At 50.3% G+C, this 15768-nt stretch overlaps 1 protein-coding gene across 1 annotated transcript in view; it reads left to right on the top strand.

The window, feature by feature from the left end:
• The first annotated feature begins 11679 nt into the window (after positions 1 to 11679).
• The window catches only part of PPP2R2C (protein phosphatase 2 regulatory subunit Bgamma), a 134849-nt gene continuing 130760 nt past the window's right edge, over positions 11680 to 15768 (top strand). Inside the window, exon 1 of the mRNA XM_069495824.1 lies at positions 11680 to 11749. Within this exon, the coding sequence (XP_069351925.1) occupies positions 11680 to 11749 (70 nt within the window). The remainder of the gene's footprint in view (positions 11750 to 15768) is intronic.

Raw genomic sequence — 15768 nt, 5'->3', positions numbered from 1 at the left:
TTGAAATTTAAAAACTACCATTTACATATGAGATAGGGAGGAATAAATCTGACAAAGGATGTGAAAACCTATGCACTGAAAATTACAAAACATTGGTAACAGAAGTTAAAGCAAACTTAACTGAGTGGACACATATGCTATTGGTGGGTCAGAAGACTCAATGTTGTTGAGTCAATCCAATGTTGAGATGTCAATTCTCCCCAAATTGATCTATAATTCAACACAGTGCAAAAATTATATCTTAACAGACTTTTTTTTAAGAAAGTAAAAAACTGATTCTATAATTCATATGGAAATACCTAGGATAGCTAAAACAACTTTGAAATAAAGGAACACAGTTGGAGGACTAGTACAATCTGATTTCAAGATTTAGTATAAGACTTCAGTAATTGATACAGGTAGTATTGGTGTCAAGATTAACAGATCCATAAATAGACTCACACACATATGGCAGCTGATACAGCTGATTTTGACAAAAGGTTCAAAGGTAGTTCAGTGGAGCATATTTAGATAATGCGTACTAAAACAATTTGATATATGTAAAAAATGAACTTCAATATCTTGCACCATATACATAATTAATTCCAAATGGATCATAGATCTAATTGTAAAACTTAAATCTATGAAACTTCTAGAAGAGGAGGTGATAAGTTTTTTCTTAAAGGACTGAATAGTATTTTAGGCTTGTGGACCATGTGGTCTGTGTTCCAACGGTACAACTCTGCCATTGTGGTATAAAAGGGGCCATAGAAAATACATAAAGAAATGGGTATGGCTTTATATATAAAAACAGGCAGCTGGTCTGCAGGCCATAATCTGCTGATCCTTGGTGTTGAAGAAAACAGGATAAAAGTCTCTGTGACCTTGAGTTAGTCAAAGATTTCTTAGATGTGACACCCAAAGCAAGATGCCTAGACTGGGAGAAAATCTTTGCAAAGCATGTATCTCCTAAATGGCTTGTATCTAGAATAGATGAAGAATTCTCAGAATTCAATAATAATTCTTCAGTCATATATGGTGGTAGAAAAAAAACCAAGATAAAACTCAATAATAAAACAACCCAATTAATAAGTAGACAAAATTCTGAACAGACATTTCACCAAAGCAAAAAAGCAGGTGAAGAGATGAGCAACAACACTGGTCACAGAGGCAAGGCATTAAAACCACATGAGGTCCCTGTCACACACCTAGTAGGATGACTAACATTGAGAAGGCTGACCATACCAAATTTTGGAGAGGTTGTGAAGAAACTGGGATTCTTATTCACTGTTGATGGGAATTCAAAATGGTATAACCACTTTGGAAACAGTTCTCTATCATATACAAACTATTCCATAAAAACATAAAAAGAGAAAGTTTTTCAATTCATTTTATGATGTTAGTATGAACTTGCTAGAAAAATGCAAGAAAAGAAAATTATTTACCAATGTTACTTTTAAACATAGATGCAAAAACTCAAATGAAAGTATTAGCAAAACAAATAATGGCTCACTCACCCTATCTATCTTTTTTTTTTTTTTTTTTTTTGTTGTTGTTGTTAAGAGACAGAGTTTCCCTTTGTTACCCAGGCTGGAGTGAGTGCAGTGGCATGATCACAGCTCACAGCAACCGCAAACTCCTGGGCTCAAGTGAACCTTCCACCTCAGCTTCCCAAGTACCTAGGACTACAGGCATGTGCCACCATGGCTGGCTAATTTTTTAAAAAAAATTTTGTAGAGATGGGGTCTCCCTATGTTGCTCAGGCTGGTCTTGAACTCCTGGCATCAAGCAATCCTCCTGCTTTGGCCTCCCAAGTGCTGGGATAACAGGCGTGAACCACTGCGCTGGGCCTATATGTCTATATTATGACCATGTAGGGTTCATTCTAGGAATGCCAGGATGGTTAAAGACAAAATTGTTAATTTAACTCACTCCATTGGTATATTAAAGGCAAAAGGTCGTATGTTCTTATTAATAGACACAGCAAAACAAAGCAACCAGCCAGACAAAAAGCATCTACCTTAGATAAATTTCAATACTCATTCTTGGGAAACTCTCTCAGAAAACTAAGAAGGGAATATTTTCAACCTGAGAAAGGGCATCTGTTGAAACCTGACGGCAAACATCAGTTTTCATGGTGAAACTAAAAGCATTGCTAGACCTAAGACAAAGATGCCTTTTATTTCTACTGCTGTTCAATACTCCCTTGTATTAGAACAAATTGGTCCAGACAGCAAGTGGGTAAAGAATGGCAAGGAAAGGTCAAAATTGTTTTTAATTGCAGACAATATGATTGTCTACATAGAAAATCCAAGAGAATCTGCTCTTAAACTATTAGAAACATATGACAGTTCAACAAAATTGCTGGACACAAGACAACACAGTAAAATCAATAGCATTCCTACTGAACAGCAGTACCAACTAGAACCTATAAGAATGGACAAATATCATTTATAGTAGCAGCAAAATCTATAAGGTACTTAAGATTAAATTTAACAAAAGATGTGCTAGCATCTTATGGAAGCAGCATAGGAGAGTGGTTCAGTGGTTCAGAGAAGACTGCCTGGTTTCAGATCAGAGCCCTGCTACTTCCTTGGGTAAATTATTTGATCATTTAGTGCCTCAGTTTCCTTATTTATAAAAAGGAGATAATAATAATAGCCACCTCCCAGGAAAGTTGGAAAGATTAATTGAGTTGAATATAAAATGTTTAGAACAGTAGCTGGCACATAATAACTTCTATATAAATGGTTGCTATTATTATTATTACAAAATTTAATCAAAGGACATGAAAGATGATCTGAATAAATATAGAGATAAGATCATTAGATTCAATATTAGAAAGATGTTAATTTTCTCCTGGTTACTTACAAACTAATTGCATTCCAATAAAAAATCCCAACAGGATTTTTAATGGGATCTGAAAAAATGAAAATTTATATAGAAAAAATAATGGTCCAGGAATAGCCAAGACAATTCTACAGAAAAGCAAAGACAGTGCCATTTGATGTACTTGATGCTGAAAGACCAATGGAACAGAACAGAGAGTCCAGAAATAGACTCGCATGTATATGGGAACTTGGTATGGAAGAGAAGTGGCATTATAAATCAGTGGGGAAAGCATGGGCTATTCAATTAGTGATTTGGGTATTAGGTTCTTTACATGGAAAAAGTATGTAATTGGATCCCTACCTCACCCCAAACAGAACAGCATACTCTAAATGAGCTAAAGCTCTGAACATATGTCTTAAGATGTAAATGTGAAGGAAGGACATTCTGTAGACCACCTTTATAACTCGGGGAGAAAGGTATTGATCAAGCAAGAGTAAAAGGCAAAATATTTAAATGATAAATATCTATACATTTCCTACATCAAAATTAGCAACTTCTGTAGGACAAGAGTACCATAAACAAAGTTAAGAGAAAAGCAACAAATTAGAAGAGAATGTTTGCAACACACATAAACAGAGAACAGCTAGATTGTATAAAAGCTCCAGGAAACCAGTAAGAAGAAAGTCAAGCAACAGAGACATGGGCAATGGGAAAAACAGGCAGTTCATGGAAGAAGAAATTCAAATGGCCAAATGGAAGGATTCCCAACCATACTGGGAATCAGTAAATACAAATTAAGCAATCATCACATATCAGCTAGCCCATCAACTTCACACGAATTTAAGTCTATTCGGAGTGTCACTGAGAATGTGATACACTGCTGTAGGAGCGTAAATTGTTTCTTGATTTGGCAACAAGTAAGAAGTTAAGTATGTACATACACCAGTATGTCTGATCCAGAATGAACGTCCCAGTGTGGTCCAGTAGTCTCCCCTCCACCTGTCCTTTCTAGGAAATCCTTACACTTGGGTATGGGAAACTAGGTAAAAGGGTGTCACTGCAGTGTTGTTTGAAATCCCAAAAGGTTGGAAACAAATATCCTTCCAGCTGGGTGGGGGTGGGGTGGGAGAAATAATAAAAATTGTAGGCCGTGCTTTGCTGGTAAATGTTTAACAATCTGCTGTCTAGGGCAATAAAAGCCTTAGTTTGTAGCATTTTCTGATTTCTGGGATGTGAATATTCCACCATGGCTGATCTCTAGCTGCCACCGTGACATCACTGAACACAGAGTGGGGAAAAGACACGAATGATCAGCTCTTGCAAGAAGGCTCTCGGAGCAGGCTCTGGCACACCGAAAGAATGCTTTCTTCCAGCATTCAAGATCAATGAGGAAACTAGGGTAGAGCTGAAAAAATCATGCTCAGGAAAAAAGCAATTTGCAATATGGTGTGATCAATATGATCATGTTTATATAAGTTTTAAAATCATATGAAATTATATAACGCATGTACATGTGTCAAAGAACAGAACATGAATGGAAAGAAAACAACAGTTAGGGGACAATGTTTGCCTTTGGAAAGAGAAGAGGAAGATTAAGATGAGGAAGGGACGCAGAGCAACTTCAGCTGTATCTATGTGGTCTCATTTCTTAAATAACAATTGATGAAGCAAAATTGGGTGTGGCATTGCAGTGCCTGTAGTCCCAGCTACTCAAGAGGCTGAGGTGGGAGGATTGCTTGCGGTCAAGAGTTCAAGGCCAGCCTGGGCAATATAGTGAGACCACCCGTCTCTAAAAAAAAAAAAAAAAAAAAGAAAAAAAAAGAAATGAAAGAGAAAAGAGCTGAAGCAGATATGTCAAAGCTGATAAAAGAATCAATATTCAAAAGGTGGCAGATTATAATATATTCTAGCCTTTGTTCATTTGAAATATGTCACAAAATAAAATACAAAATATAAAGAAGGTATGACCTTGATTATGTAAAAACAAAACTCTACTTTGAAAAGGCCCTGGAATGACACACTCTAAAGGGTTTTTTATCAATTATGTTTGGATTCAGGACCAACCATAACTTTTCTATTTTTCTTTATTTTCCTGTCACAAGTGAGTATCACTTGTGCAGCAGCAAATCACTCACCTATGAGTGTTGGGCCAGACCGTGGCTCTGGGCTCTTCTGTGCAGACTCCGCCATGTGCTGGGTCTTGGCATAGCTCAGAATTCCAAGGCATTCTCCATCCAGAGGCTTGGCGACCTAGCCTGGGGGAGGGGTGGGTAGGTTTTTGTCTTATCCTTTCCTTGGAGAAAAGATCCTCGTGCACTGTCTCGGCCGGCCTCTGCAAGGTAAGACAGACGGCTCACAGTGGTGGAACGAGCCAAGAAACCCACCTGGAAGCTCAGCCCTGGGACCTGGGTGGTCATAGAGGGGAACCGTGGCAGAGAAGTAGTGGTATTAGTACCAGATAGTGCGGGCTGATGCTACAAGCTCTGGATTCACCCAGACCAGAGTGAATCTCCACGCTACCACTTGTGAGCTGGGTGACTTGGGAGAATGACTTAGTACTTGCGTTTTCATTTACCAACTGGGTACAGTGAATGGGACTGTGTTGTTGTGAAAAGTATTTGCCTTGAAGGAAGACTGTACTTCTGCACTCCATTGAGGTCACGTGGCCATGTGACTGAGAGTGTCTGTCCCTGCCCTTGTTGAACTCGGGTGACTTGCTTGGGCCAATGATGCTCTGTTACCTCTGCTGAGCCCGGCAATGTCCAGATTTGGGGCTGCTCCACCAGCCTGGGTCCCGCAATGAGGATGACAAGGATCAGAGCTGCAGCCAACATTAGTGGACATGCAGCAGGAGCGAGAAGCGGGCTCTGTAAGCCACTGGGTTTTGGAGGGTCATTCACTGCTGCACTATAGCCTAGTTCATTACAGCTGAGACAGATTTCTCATGCTTTGAGGACAAAATGAGATAACATGTGAAGCTCTCAGCCACCATCTGGCACAGAGGAATGTGGCAATCAGGATAGGTGAGGGTATGCTGTGGTGACAAACAACCCACAAATCTTAGTGACGAAACACATTACATGTTTGTTCCTTGCTCACCCTACACATCTAATAGGGGTGTCTGTTATCTGTAGTCATTTAAGGATCTGATAGAGGATCTATCTAAAGGGTGCTTTTTCAAGATCCTAAGTCAGAAAAAATAAAAGGATCTGGCAAACCACACAGAGGCCCCTAAAGCTCCAACTCAGAACAGACACTAGTCACTTCCCTCATCTTTTACTGTGCAAACCAAGTCTCATGACTATGTCTAAGTTTAAAAGGGATGGGGAAGTGCAAATCTACCCCAGGCACAGAAGGAGGCGAGAAGCAGGATGTGCGTGGTCAGCACTGGTGACCTCCCCTCTGGCCATTCAATGAATGCTAGCTGCCACCAGAGTCATTGTTAATCATGACATTTAGGCTATTTCCAAATGGAGAAAAGGTGGGACACAGGGATGGTCCAGGCAGGAGGACCAGCATGTGCAGCTGTATGGCGTCTGGAAGGGTCTGCTCTGCTCAGGAAAGTGCAGATGTCCAGGGAGGAACCCGTGGGGCACACAGGGAACTGGCTAGAGACACAGTTGGGGCCATACTGTGAAGACCTTTGGATGTAGATGACAGTGTGTGGCGGAGAGCCTGGAAACATGTGAACCCGGAAAGGGAACATGGGCCATGTGAGGGACAGGTGAGCCCCTGAATCAGTGGGGTGAGGAGGCTGGCTCGAGGAGGGGAAGGGTGTGACAACACTCTGTGAGTGTGGGTCACCAGGACTGGCAGGTGGACAGGCTGCGGTGGTGTGAGGGCGAGGGAGTTGGGGACAGCACCTGCCTGTCCTGAGTGCCGATGAGAGGGCCCACCAGGCCCAGTTTCCAGGGAGGATGCTGAGTTCAGCGCTAGAGGTGGTGAATGGCTAAAATCACAAACAATGACAATGACAATACCCCCTGTGACCACCCAGGTTCCAGGGCTGAGCTTCCAGGGGGTTTCTTGGCTCGTTCCACCACTGTGAGCCATCTGTCTTACCTAGTAGAGGCTGGCCGAGACAGTGCACAGTGGCTCTTTTTCCCCAGGGAAATGACAAGACAAAGGTTCTGGAGCAACAGGAACTCTCTTCTAGTACCTCTTCTGTAAGCTGTTTGATATCTGTTACTAAAGCTAAACATACACAGGCCCGGTCCTTCAGCGGTTCCTGGGACTACATCCACGTGGATGCTGAGACAGAAGAGTGCTATTCACAGCAGCCTCCAAACTGAAAGAGCCACCTAAATGCCCACCTGCAGTCAGGTGAATTGCAGTGTGTTTCTACAGTGAAATACACAACAATGACAATGAATAAATTACAGCTACATCTATGTATAACATGAGTGAATCTCAGAAACATAATATTGAGCAAAAGAAAGGAGACACTAAAACATTCCTACCTTACGATTCTATTTACAGAAAGTCTATAAGTTAGTAGCGTGTTAGAAGTCAAGATGGGGCTTATCTTTGGGATGATGTCTTCATCAGTTTGGGCTGCTTAACAAAAATGCAGTAGACAGGAAGTTGTAGACCACAGTCATTTATTTCTCACAGTTCTGGAGGCTGTGAAGTCCAAGATCAAAGCGCCAGCAGATCTGGTGTCTGGTGAGGGCTCACTTACTGATTTGCAGACAGCCGTCTTCTTGCGTCCTCACATGAGAGACATGGGATGGGGGGTGGGGAAGCAAGTTCTCTCGTGTCTTTTCTTGTAAGGGCACTATGCTAATCATAGGGGCTTCACCTCATGACTTACTCACCTCGCAAAGACCCCACCTCCAGAAACCATCATGCTGGGGATTAGAACTTCAACACATTAATTCTGGGTGTCACATTCAGTCCATAATAAGTGGAGACAGTGGGTCGTGAGGGGGAGTTCGAGAGGTTGGCAGTGCCCTCTTTCCTGACTTAAGTGGCAGTTATATAAGTGTTCATTCTGTGATAGTTCTTTGGGTTGAACATTAAACTTTTGTGCATGTATTAGTCTGCTTGGGCTGCCATAACAAAATACTACAGACTAGCTGGCTTAAACAACAGAAATTTACTTTCTCACAGTTCTGGAGCCTGGGAAGTCCAAGATCAAGATTCTGGCCAATTCAGTTCCTGGTGATGGTTTTCTTCCTGGTTTGCAGGTAGCCACTACCTCGCTGTGTGCTCGCATGACCTCGTGGAGAGAGAGCAGGCTTTCTGGTCTCTTCTTACGAAGACACCAATCCCACCATGAAGACCCCACCCTCATGACCTCATCTAACCCTGATCTCCTCCCAAAGGCCCCACACACATTGGGGGTTAAGGCTTCAACATGTGCATTTTTGGAGTACAATTCAGTGCACAGTGCCCTTTTCTGTGCTTGACTGCCTGTCAGTTAAAACACACTGGGGGAAACAGAAACACAGGGAGACACACCACAGCTAGGGCCATCGGAAGGAGTGGAGCTTGTACAGCAGCTGAGAAGTGGTCGCAGAGGAGTTGGGTGGAAGCTGCTGAAAGGCCAGCTAAGAGAGGGGGCCGGTGGCACGTTCGCTGGTTCCAGGAACAGGAAAGTCATTCTTGCCCCTGGTGAGACCAGAGTTTCCGATTTTGGGAGGAGGGATGGGATGGTGGGAGAAGCCAGGTTGGAGGCTCTGGCAGGGAGCGAGGAGAAGAGACAGAGGAGACGGCACATGAGACATGTCCTTTTGGCACCTTGGTTATGAAGGGGAGACGAGCAATGTTCTGGCAGTGGGAAGGGACATGGAGTGGGGACCGTTTTTAATGTGAAAGTGACCCACGCAGACTTATGCTGCAGGGAGCATCCAGAGTGATGCCAACAAATTTCACCTTGTCAAAGAGGTCCTCTCCACTCGCCTGTGTGAAATAGCCCCCACCAGGCATCTCTATCCCTGCACCCCACTTTCTCTTCTTCACCCATCATGACCCACATAACACATGCTCACTTTATGTTATCCATCTCACCCCCCCAGGAGGTCAATGCCATGGGCACAGGGCGTTTATCTGTTTTCCACTCTACTCCAGTGCTGGGAACATGCCTGCATGTAGTAGGTGCTCAATAAACATTCTTCATGAATGAAGGAAAGGACAGGAGGAGTCCACACAGAGAGAGGCTGGAGTGGGCAGGACACAGAGCTCAGGCTCCCACCATTGGAGCAGGGATGTGTGCAGAGACAGATGAGGAAGCAGCGACTGCGTGGCTGAGTGGCTGTGGGGAGGGGGTTGAGGGAGCGGCCTTGGCTCTCATTGGAGGGGTGTTGAGAAGAATGGAAGAGACAGTCCAGAGCGGTTGGAGGACAGTGCTCTGGGGTTCCCAGCCCAGCTGAGAAACTGAAGAAAGGGCTGGAGGGCTGTGCTGTGCCAGTGTGGGGCTGTTTTTACTGTGGTCCGGGGCATCTGGCAGGTGAGGTTGATGCCAGCCTGGTGTGGTGTTTGGCAGAACTGACAGATGGGGAGGATGGGGGAGGGGATCTCCCCAAGATCATGATGGTACCAATACGCCTTTGGAGAGGCCAGGCCCTGCTGAGCACGTGAGGCCACGCCCACCACTGCGCCTATTTTAGGGACGAGGCTGTGCTTGCCCTGGCCCCCCTCGCTGTCAGGAGTTGGACCCAGCCTGTCTCTCAGTGTCTGAGCCATTTTGTTCTCCTGAGCTAGAGAGGTGAGGAGGGTATGGCTGTAGTGGGCTGCTGGGTCTAGGATGTGAGGTGTGGGGCATGTGAGCAGGCCAGGTGAGAGAGAGAGGGCAGCGTTCCAGGCAGGTGGGTGGGGGCTGATGTGTATGTCAGTCACCTTCCTATGAGGTAGAAAGTGATGCCCAACAAGCACATCCGGTGGGCCCTTGCATTTACCTGTCCTTGAATAGAATCTGCACACCTGGGCATTGTTGGCTTGTTCCCCAGAGAAACGGCCGTGTCTGGGACAGGTCAGGGCACTTGTCCTGGGCTACTCAGCAAGCAGGTGCTGGCAGAGTCCCCAGGCCTCTCCCAGCTCCAGCTCTTTCTACACCGCCTGCAGTGCCGGCAGGGCTGGTAGGTGTGGGCTTTCACCTCCTCGTAGGTCCATTCTGGGCATTTCTATGGAATGAAACTCAGCTCTAGCTGCAAAAACTCCCTCCCACTCCCCAGCGTGACACCTCAGGGGGCATCCACATCCGCCTTCCCCAGTCTTTCCCACAACCCACCTTCCCTGCCCCAACACCTTCTGGACTCTCCTGCCTCCACTGCAGTTTGGGGAGCTGCCTGCAGTCCCACAGAAACCAGCTGAGAGGGGTGGAGAGCATTACAGAATTGCAGAACTGATGAGCCCCGCTAACATTTTGGATCCAAAAGCCCCTGTAGCCTCTGTGACACCCCTGCCCTAACACAGCCCAAGGCAAGCTCTGGTCCTCCTCCGCCCCCTTCCCAAGCAGGTTTTGCTGAGCACTTGGGAAGGCCTGAGGGTCCTTCACCACCACCTCTGAAGTCCCGCTCTGGGGCCTTTGCTCCCGGCTGGGGACATGACGTTCATCAGGTAAGGGGTCATCTTGGAGGAGGTGACAGCTTGACCAAAGAGGCTGCAAATATTTTTTGAGGGCCCACTATGTGCCTGGCACTGTGTACGATGCAGGGGACACCCTAATGACTAAAGGGAGGACGCAGGGGAGGAACAGAGGGAGGGACAAGGGAAGGAGTGGGGAGGAAGAAAGGCTGGTTCCTGCTTGGCAGAAGCCCTGGGCTTGGAAGGGAGGGAGATGGGACGTGCACGTCTAGCCTGGCTTTGTATGTACCCAGCGCTGTGTTTCTCTAACTTTCTCGCACCAGTAAGTGGAGAGGTGGGCATGAGGGGAGATCCTGGAGCTCTCCCTGGGGGAGACCACCTCATCTGCAGCCACTGCATCCAGAGTTCTTCCTGCAGAGTGCTGACGCCCGCCCCAGCCCAGCTTCTACACAGGGACCCAGCTTTGCACTCCGGGGCAGGGGGGAGGGGTCCAGAACTCGCCCTACCCATCCTCTTCTACTAATGAAGGGGCCCACTGTCCTTCCCCTTGCCCCCCAAATCTCCCATTCTCCAGGTGCGCCCCTGTCAGCTGGCCCCCATACCCTAGTCCCTTCAGTCGCTGCCTTCTGTCCGCCTCCTCCCCCCTTTCTGGCGCCCCCCGCCCCCCGCCAGTTGCCCATCTCTTCCACAACTGGAGCAACTGAGCACCCAAGGTACCCTCTCCCCAAGCTGGCGGTCTCCTTCCTCCCTCCCCCGAGGCGCACCCAGGCACCAAAGGTGCCCACCGCGAGGGCCGGAGCACGGCGGTGCGGCCTCTGCTAAGGCGCCGGCTCCACCTGCAGGGTGGCTCGGCGGCTGCCGCGGGCCGCGGGGGCGGAGGAGCGGGCGGCGCGAGGGAGGGGCCTGCGACAGCGGCGGCTGCGGCGGCGGCCCCAGCCCGCGCAGCCCGGCTCGGCCCCGGCTCGGTCGGCGCAGCGCAGCGCAGCGCCGCGCGCGTCCCCTCGCCGCCGCCGCCGCCGCAGCCGCAGCCAGGCGCACCGGCACCAGTCGCCGCCGCCGGGCGCACGGACGCAGCGCGCACGGGCCGGCCGGGATGCGCGCCCGGGCCCCGGCCCGCCCCAACCCGCGGCCGCCGCCCGCCCGCCGCGCGCTCCCCTGAGCGCGGCGCCCGCCCCCGGCCACCCCTGCCCGTCCCCGGCCGCGATGCCCGCCCCCCGGGGCCCCGGCGGCCCGCGCCCCTGCTAGGCTGCGGCGGCATGGCCCGCGCGCCCGGCGCGACCTCTGCGGATTGCATCGGTGTGTGGCGGCGGGGCATGCCCAGGGCACCGGGCACGGCCTTCAATGGGCGAGGACACGGACACGCGGAAAATTAACCACAGCTTCCTGCGGGACCACAGCTATGTGACTGAAGGTAACGTACGTGTTGTCTGAGACCCCCTCCGGCCCGCCGCGGCGTGGGGATGCCGTCGCACCGAATGCCCTCCGAAGGTTTGGACCGCGCGATGTGTGTTGTGTCCCCCCCACCCCACCCGCCCCGGGCCCGGGAGGGAGGGAGCCCGAGGGCACCGGCCCCCGCTGCCCAGCGCCCGGCCAGGGCAGCGCCCTCCTCCGCGCCGCCCTCCGGGAGGCAGCTATCCGCTCCCTGGCTGGGTAGAATCCTGATTCGGCCCTGGCCATCATTTGTTAAAAAGCCATGCTGTGGCTAATCTGGTGAAGAAATCCTGGGGAAATGCAATGGGTTAAAATCCTGGCTTTGCCATTTCAGTTCTGCCCAAAGCCCGCAGAATTTTCTAGGCTGCCCACTCCCTGAAGAAGAAGAGGGACCCAGAGAAAAAAACAACCATTGCCAGATCCTCCTGAGAGGCTGGCCTGCCCTGGGCCCCTCCGGTGCCCCTTGAGACAGGGTCCCCTGGTGGGAGGGAGAGGGCGGCTGGTTTGCGTCTGGCCTTTTATTCTTGGTAAGTTATGTTGAGGCAGGAGCAGCTGGGCTGTCAGGATTTCCCCCCAAAAGTGGGACATGCCACCCCAAACAGGCCCCGTTTAAAATCCCCTAAATTGGCCCTACAAGCCCACCCCACCCTGACCCCCACCCCGAGGGTGGTGGAATCCACAGGGTCAGCGCCCCTCTTACAGGCCAGAACCTCCGGGGTCCCTCTGCTCAGCCTCACCCAGGGAGCACTGGGGACAGCTCCCGTGCGCAGGGCAGGTGGGGCCCGCCCAGTGAGCCCGGAGGGAGGTGGGGACGGGGAGATCTGGCCGCGGAGTGTCAGCGAGCCGCGTTGGCGGGGCCACTGGTGCTGGAGCCCTGCCCAGGCGTGGGGACAGGCAGCACCTTCCCCAGGGGCTGCCGGCCTGGCAACAGAAGTGTTTGTGGCTTTTTAGCAAGAGCTTGCCCTGGTGGGTGGCCCCGTGGGAGGAGCCCTGGGCACTGCGTCTCGCGGGGCGGTGCGCGTGGGTGCCTGTGCCGGGGAACCCGCGTGGGCCCGGAGGCGGCGAGGCCGGGCTCCGCCGGAAATGAGGCCGGGCGGACCGGAGCCCGCGGAGGCCGGGCGTGTGACCCGGGCTGACGGAGGCCGGGGTCCGCTCCGGCTCCCGCGCCCGCAGGAGAACCGCTGAGTCATGCTTCGCCGGGTGTGCGCGGCGAGAGGGGGCAGGGCCGCGGGCCGCGGGCTGGCGACGCTCTGCCCCGCTGGGGCGGCGGGAGGCGCGGGAGCTGAAGCGGCCCTTTGTCGCCCGCCTCGGTGAGGCCGGGGAGGGATCAGCGTGCGTCCGGGGGTGCTTTTCTGCTCGCAGCCTGCTGAGCGGCAGGTTGAAAGCGGCCCCCGGGTTGCTGGCAGGTGCCCCAGTGGCCTGGCTCTGGCGGCAGCGGGTCTTGGCAGGGCTCCTCCGGCTCCCGGAGGACGCCAGTTTCTCGTCTCCGCCCTGGGGATGAGGGGTGGGGCGTGGGGTTCGTTCTGTAACCAGAAGTAAAAAGCCTGCGGTGGACATTTGCAAACATTAATTCCTTCCTCACCCTACTACCCTACTCACCCTGCTTTCGTTCATGAATCCGCCAGCTCGCGGCGGGCGCGGCGAGGGGCAAGTGCAGTTACCGCAGGCAGAGTTGTAACCCCTCTCCGTCCATTCAGCGAATATTTACTGAGCACCTGCTACATGCCAGTCACGGTTGTGTCCCTGGGACTGGACAGAGATTCCCTGCCCCTGTGCAGCCCGTGTTCTATCGGGGAGCCATGTGACCTTGAGGGAAGTATCCTCTCACCATGTCTCAGTTTCTCCATCTGTAAAATGGGCGTGACTCCAGCCTGCAAAGGCCTGGGGCTCCTGTGAGGACCAGGTGGGATGGTGATGAAGGAGACACCTCGGAACTGTAAATCCTTAACGCGCGGCCAGAGGGTGTTGAGCACCTCCTCTGTGCTGGAGCCTCACAGCAGATCTCGCGCGCTCCTTACCAGACTTTTTAGATGGAGAAACCAAGGCTTGGCCTTGCCCATGGCCCAGAAGGAATGCCAGTGAGTGTAGGGCAGAGGGCTCAGCTGCTAGCATGCAGAGGAACAAGATCAGAAGAGGAAACAACACCAATAATTATTATAATTAGAATATTTGAGAATTCTGTCCTCCCTCAATAAAAACAGACTTTCATACTGTTGCGTCTTGACAGTATTTTATGCTCAGAGCCACAGGGTAGGTCACATATTTGGACGTCAGACAGACTTGTGTTAAAATCTTGCTTCTGACTCCTCACTTGCTGTGCAACCTTGGACAAGTACTAAACCTTCCTGAGCTCCATTTTCTTCCTTTGTAAAAGGAGAACTAATAAGGGCCGTTCATACAAAGTTGTTGGGATGATCAATGATTATGCTAGTATGGAAAGTGCCCAGCATAGTCCTTGGCTTATTGGAGGCATTTAATTAATGACACTTATAATTTAAAAGTCTTATAACTGGAAGAGCCTTATGAGCATATAGTGGATGCTAAGACTCAGTTTGCAAAAGACCCAGGTGCACAAATTCCTATTGTACCTGGTCCTTGGGTCCACACTCACTCCCTGTACCCCAGCTGCTCCTGTCTACTGCCTGTTCCTTAAGTGGGTGGCTTCTTTCCTGCCTCACGGCATTTGTCCTGCTGTGTCCTCTACCTGGAATACCTTCCTCCTGCCTTTCTCATGACTAACTCCCTCTCACCCTTTGGGTCCCAAATCAAATGTCATCTTTGCCAGTGGGAGTCCTACTTGAGTTCTCAGGTCTCTTATAAAATCTCAAATACCTTGGGAAGAGTTGAGGTTTTGTTAGACATTCACATCTTGGGGTGGATTAGAGCAGCTTGGATTTTTGGGGGGGATGCTGACTCTTGGCTGAGCTCAGCTGCCTCGAGCATTGTGATTATGAGGTATGCATGCCGGCCACCTAGGGCACAGAGAACTTTGCAGGGACAGGGACAGGGTGTGGAGAGAGCAGTGCCATTGACACTTTTAGGACTATGGAGGGACCCCAGGGTTGAGAGGGTGCCAGGAAGTCTCTGTCTGTTTAGGCATTTCTCAAGAGCTGGACGTGATTCTCGAAAGGACTTTTCCTGGCTCTGTTCTCTTTTGCTGTAGGCCCCAGGACTTTTGAGTTAAATAGCAGTTTCTAGGCTACACTGGACATGCAAAACCCATGCATCCTTCCTTCACTGAGCACCATTTACCAAACACATCCTTCTCTGGGTCTGGCCTGGGGCAGGCAGTGATGACCCAGACACAGGAGCTCGGCTGAGGGGAGATGGCAGAGGCTGACCAGGCAGATATGGCAGTGACTGGGTCCCTTTGGGAATGTACCTGACGGGTGAGGCACTTCGGAACACACTTCTCTGCTGGGACCACAGGCACGGATTGCCTTCCCTGGAGCATCTCAGCCACCAGCCTCTATCAGATACACGTGCTTCTTGCATCCATGGAAATTAGGGGGTTTCCCTAACCTCCATCGTGGCATGTCACACGTGATTTCAGACCAGTCTCTGTATCTCCCCAGAGTTGTCCTGATTTTATGGTTGGGGAAATGCAGGGGAACTCCCACTGCGTGGAGCTGTCTTCAGAGTCTGAACTGGTTGTGCTCTGGATACCACATGTTTTCCACCCAGGCCTAAATCGCAGCGGGGAGGGGGTGTGTTGTGTGAGACCCAGCATGCAGTGAGATTTGCAGCCTCACATTGGATATTGCAGCCGATCCCTCCAACACCCAGCCTCCTTTCTCCCATGGAGAACACGTGTGGTTCCTGGCAAGAGCTCTCAGGCCAGTCCTAGGTCTGAAGGCACAAGGGTAATCTTGTCCCTGTGCAGTGACTGGTTCCAGCATGGACTTAGAGTCAGTTCTGGAGGTTGAGTGGGAAGTAGAGAGAGCTGCGGCTAAGCTGGTCCCTCTGTTGTGATGGGAACATGGAAGTCCTATGGTTGCT

This window comes from Eulemur rufifrons, chromosome 20 (assembly GCF_041146395.1).
Source record: "Eulemur rufifrons isolate Redbay chromosome 20, OSU_ERuf_1, whole genome shotgun sequence".
Lineage (NCBI taxonomy): Eukaryota > Metazoa > Chordata > Mammalia > Primates > Lemuridae > Eulemur > Eulemur rufifrons.
This window is presented reverse-complemented; position numbering and strand designations above follow the sequence as displayed.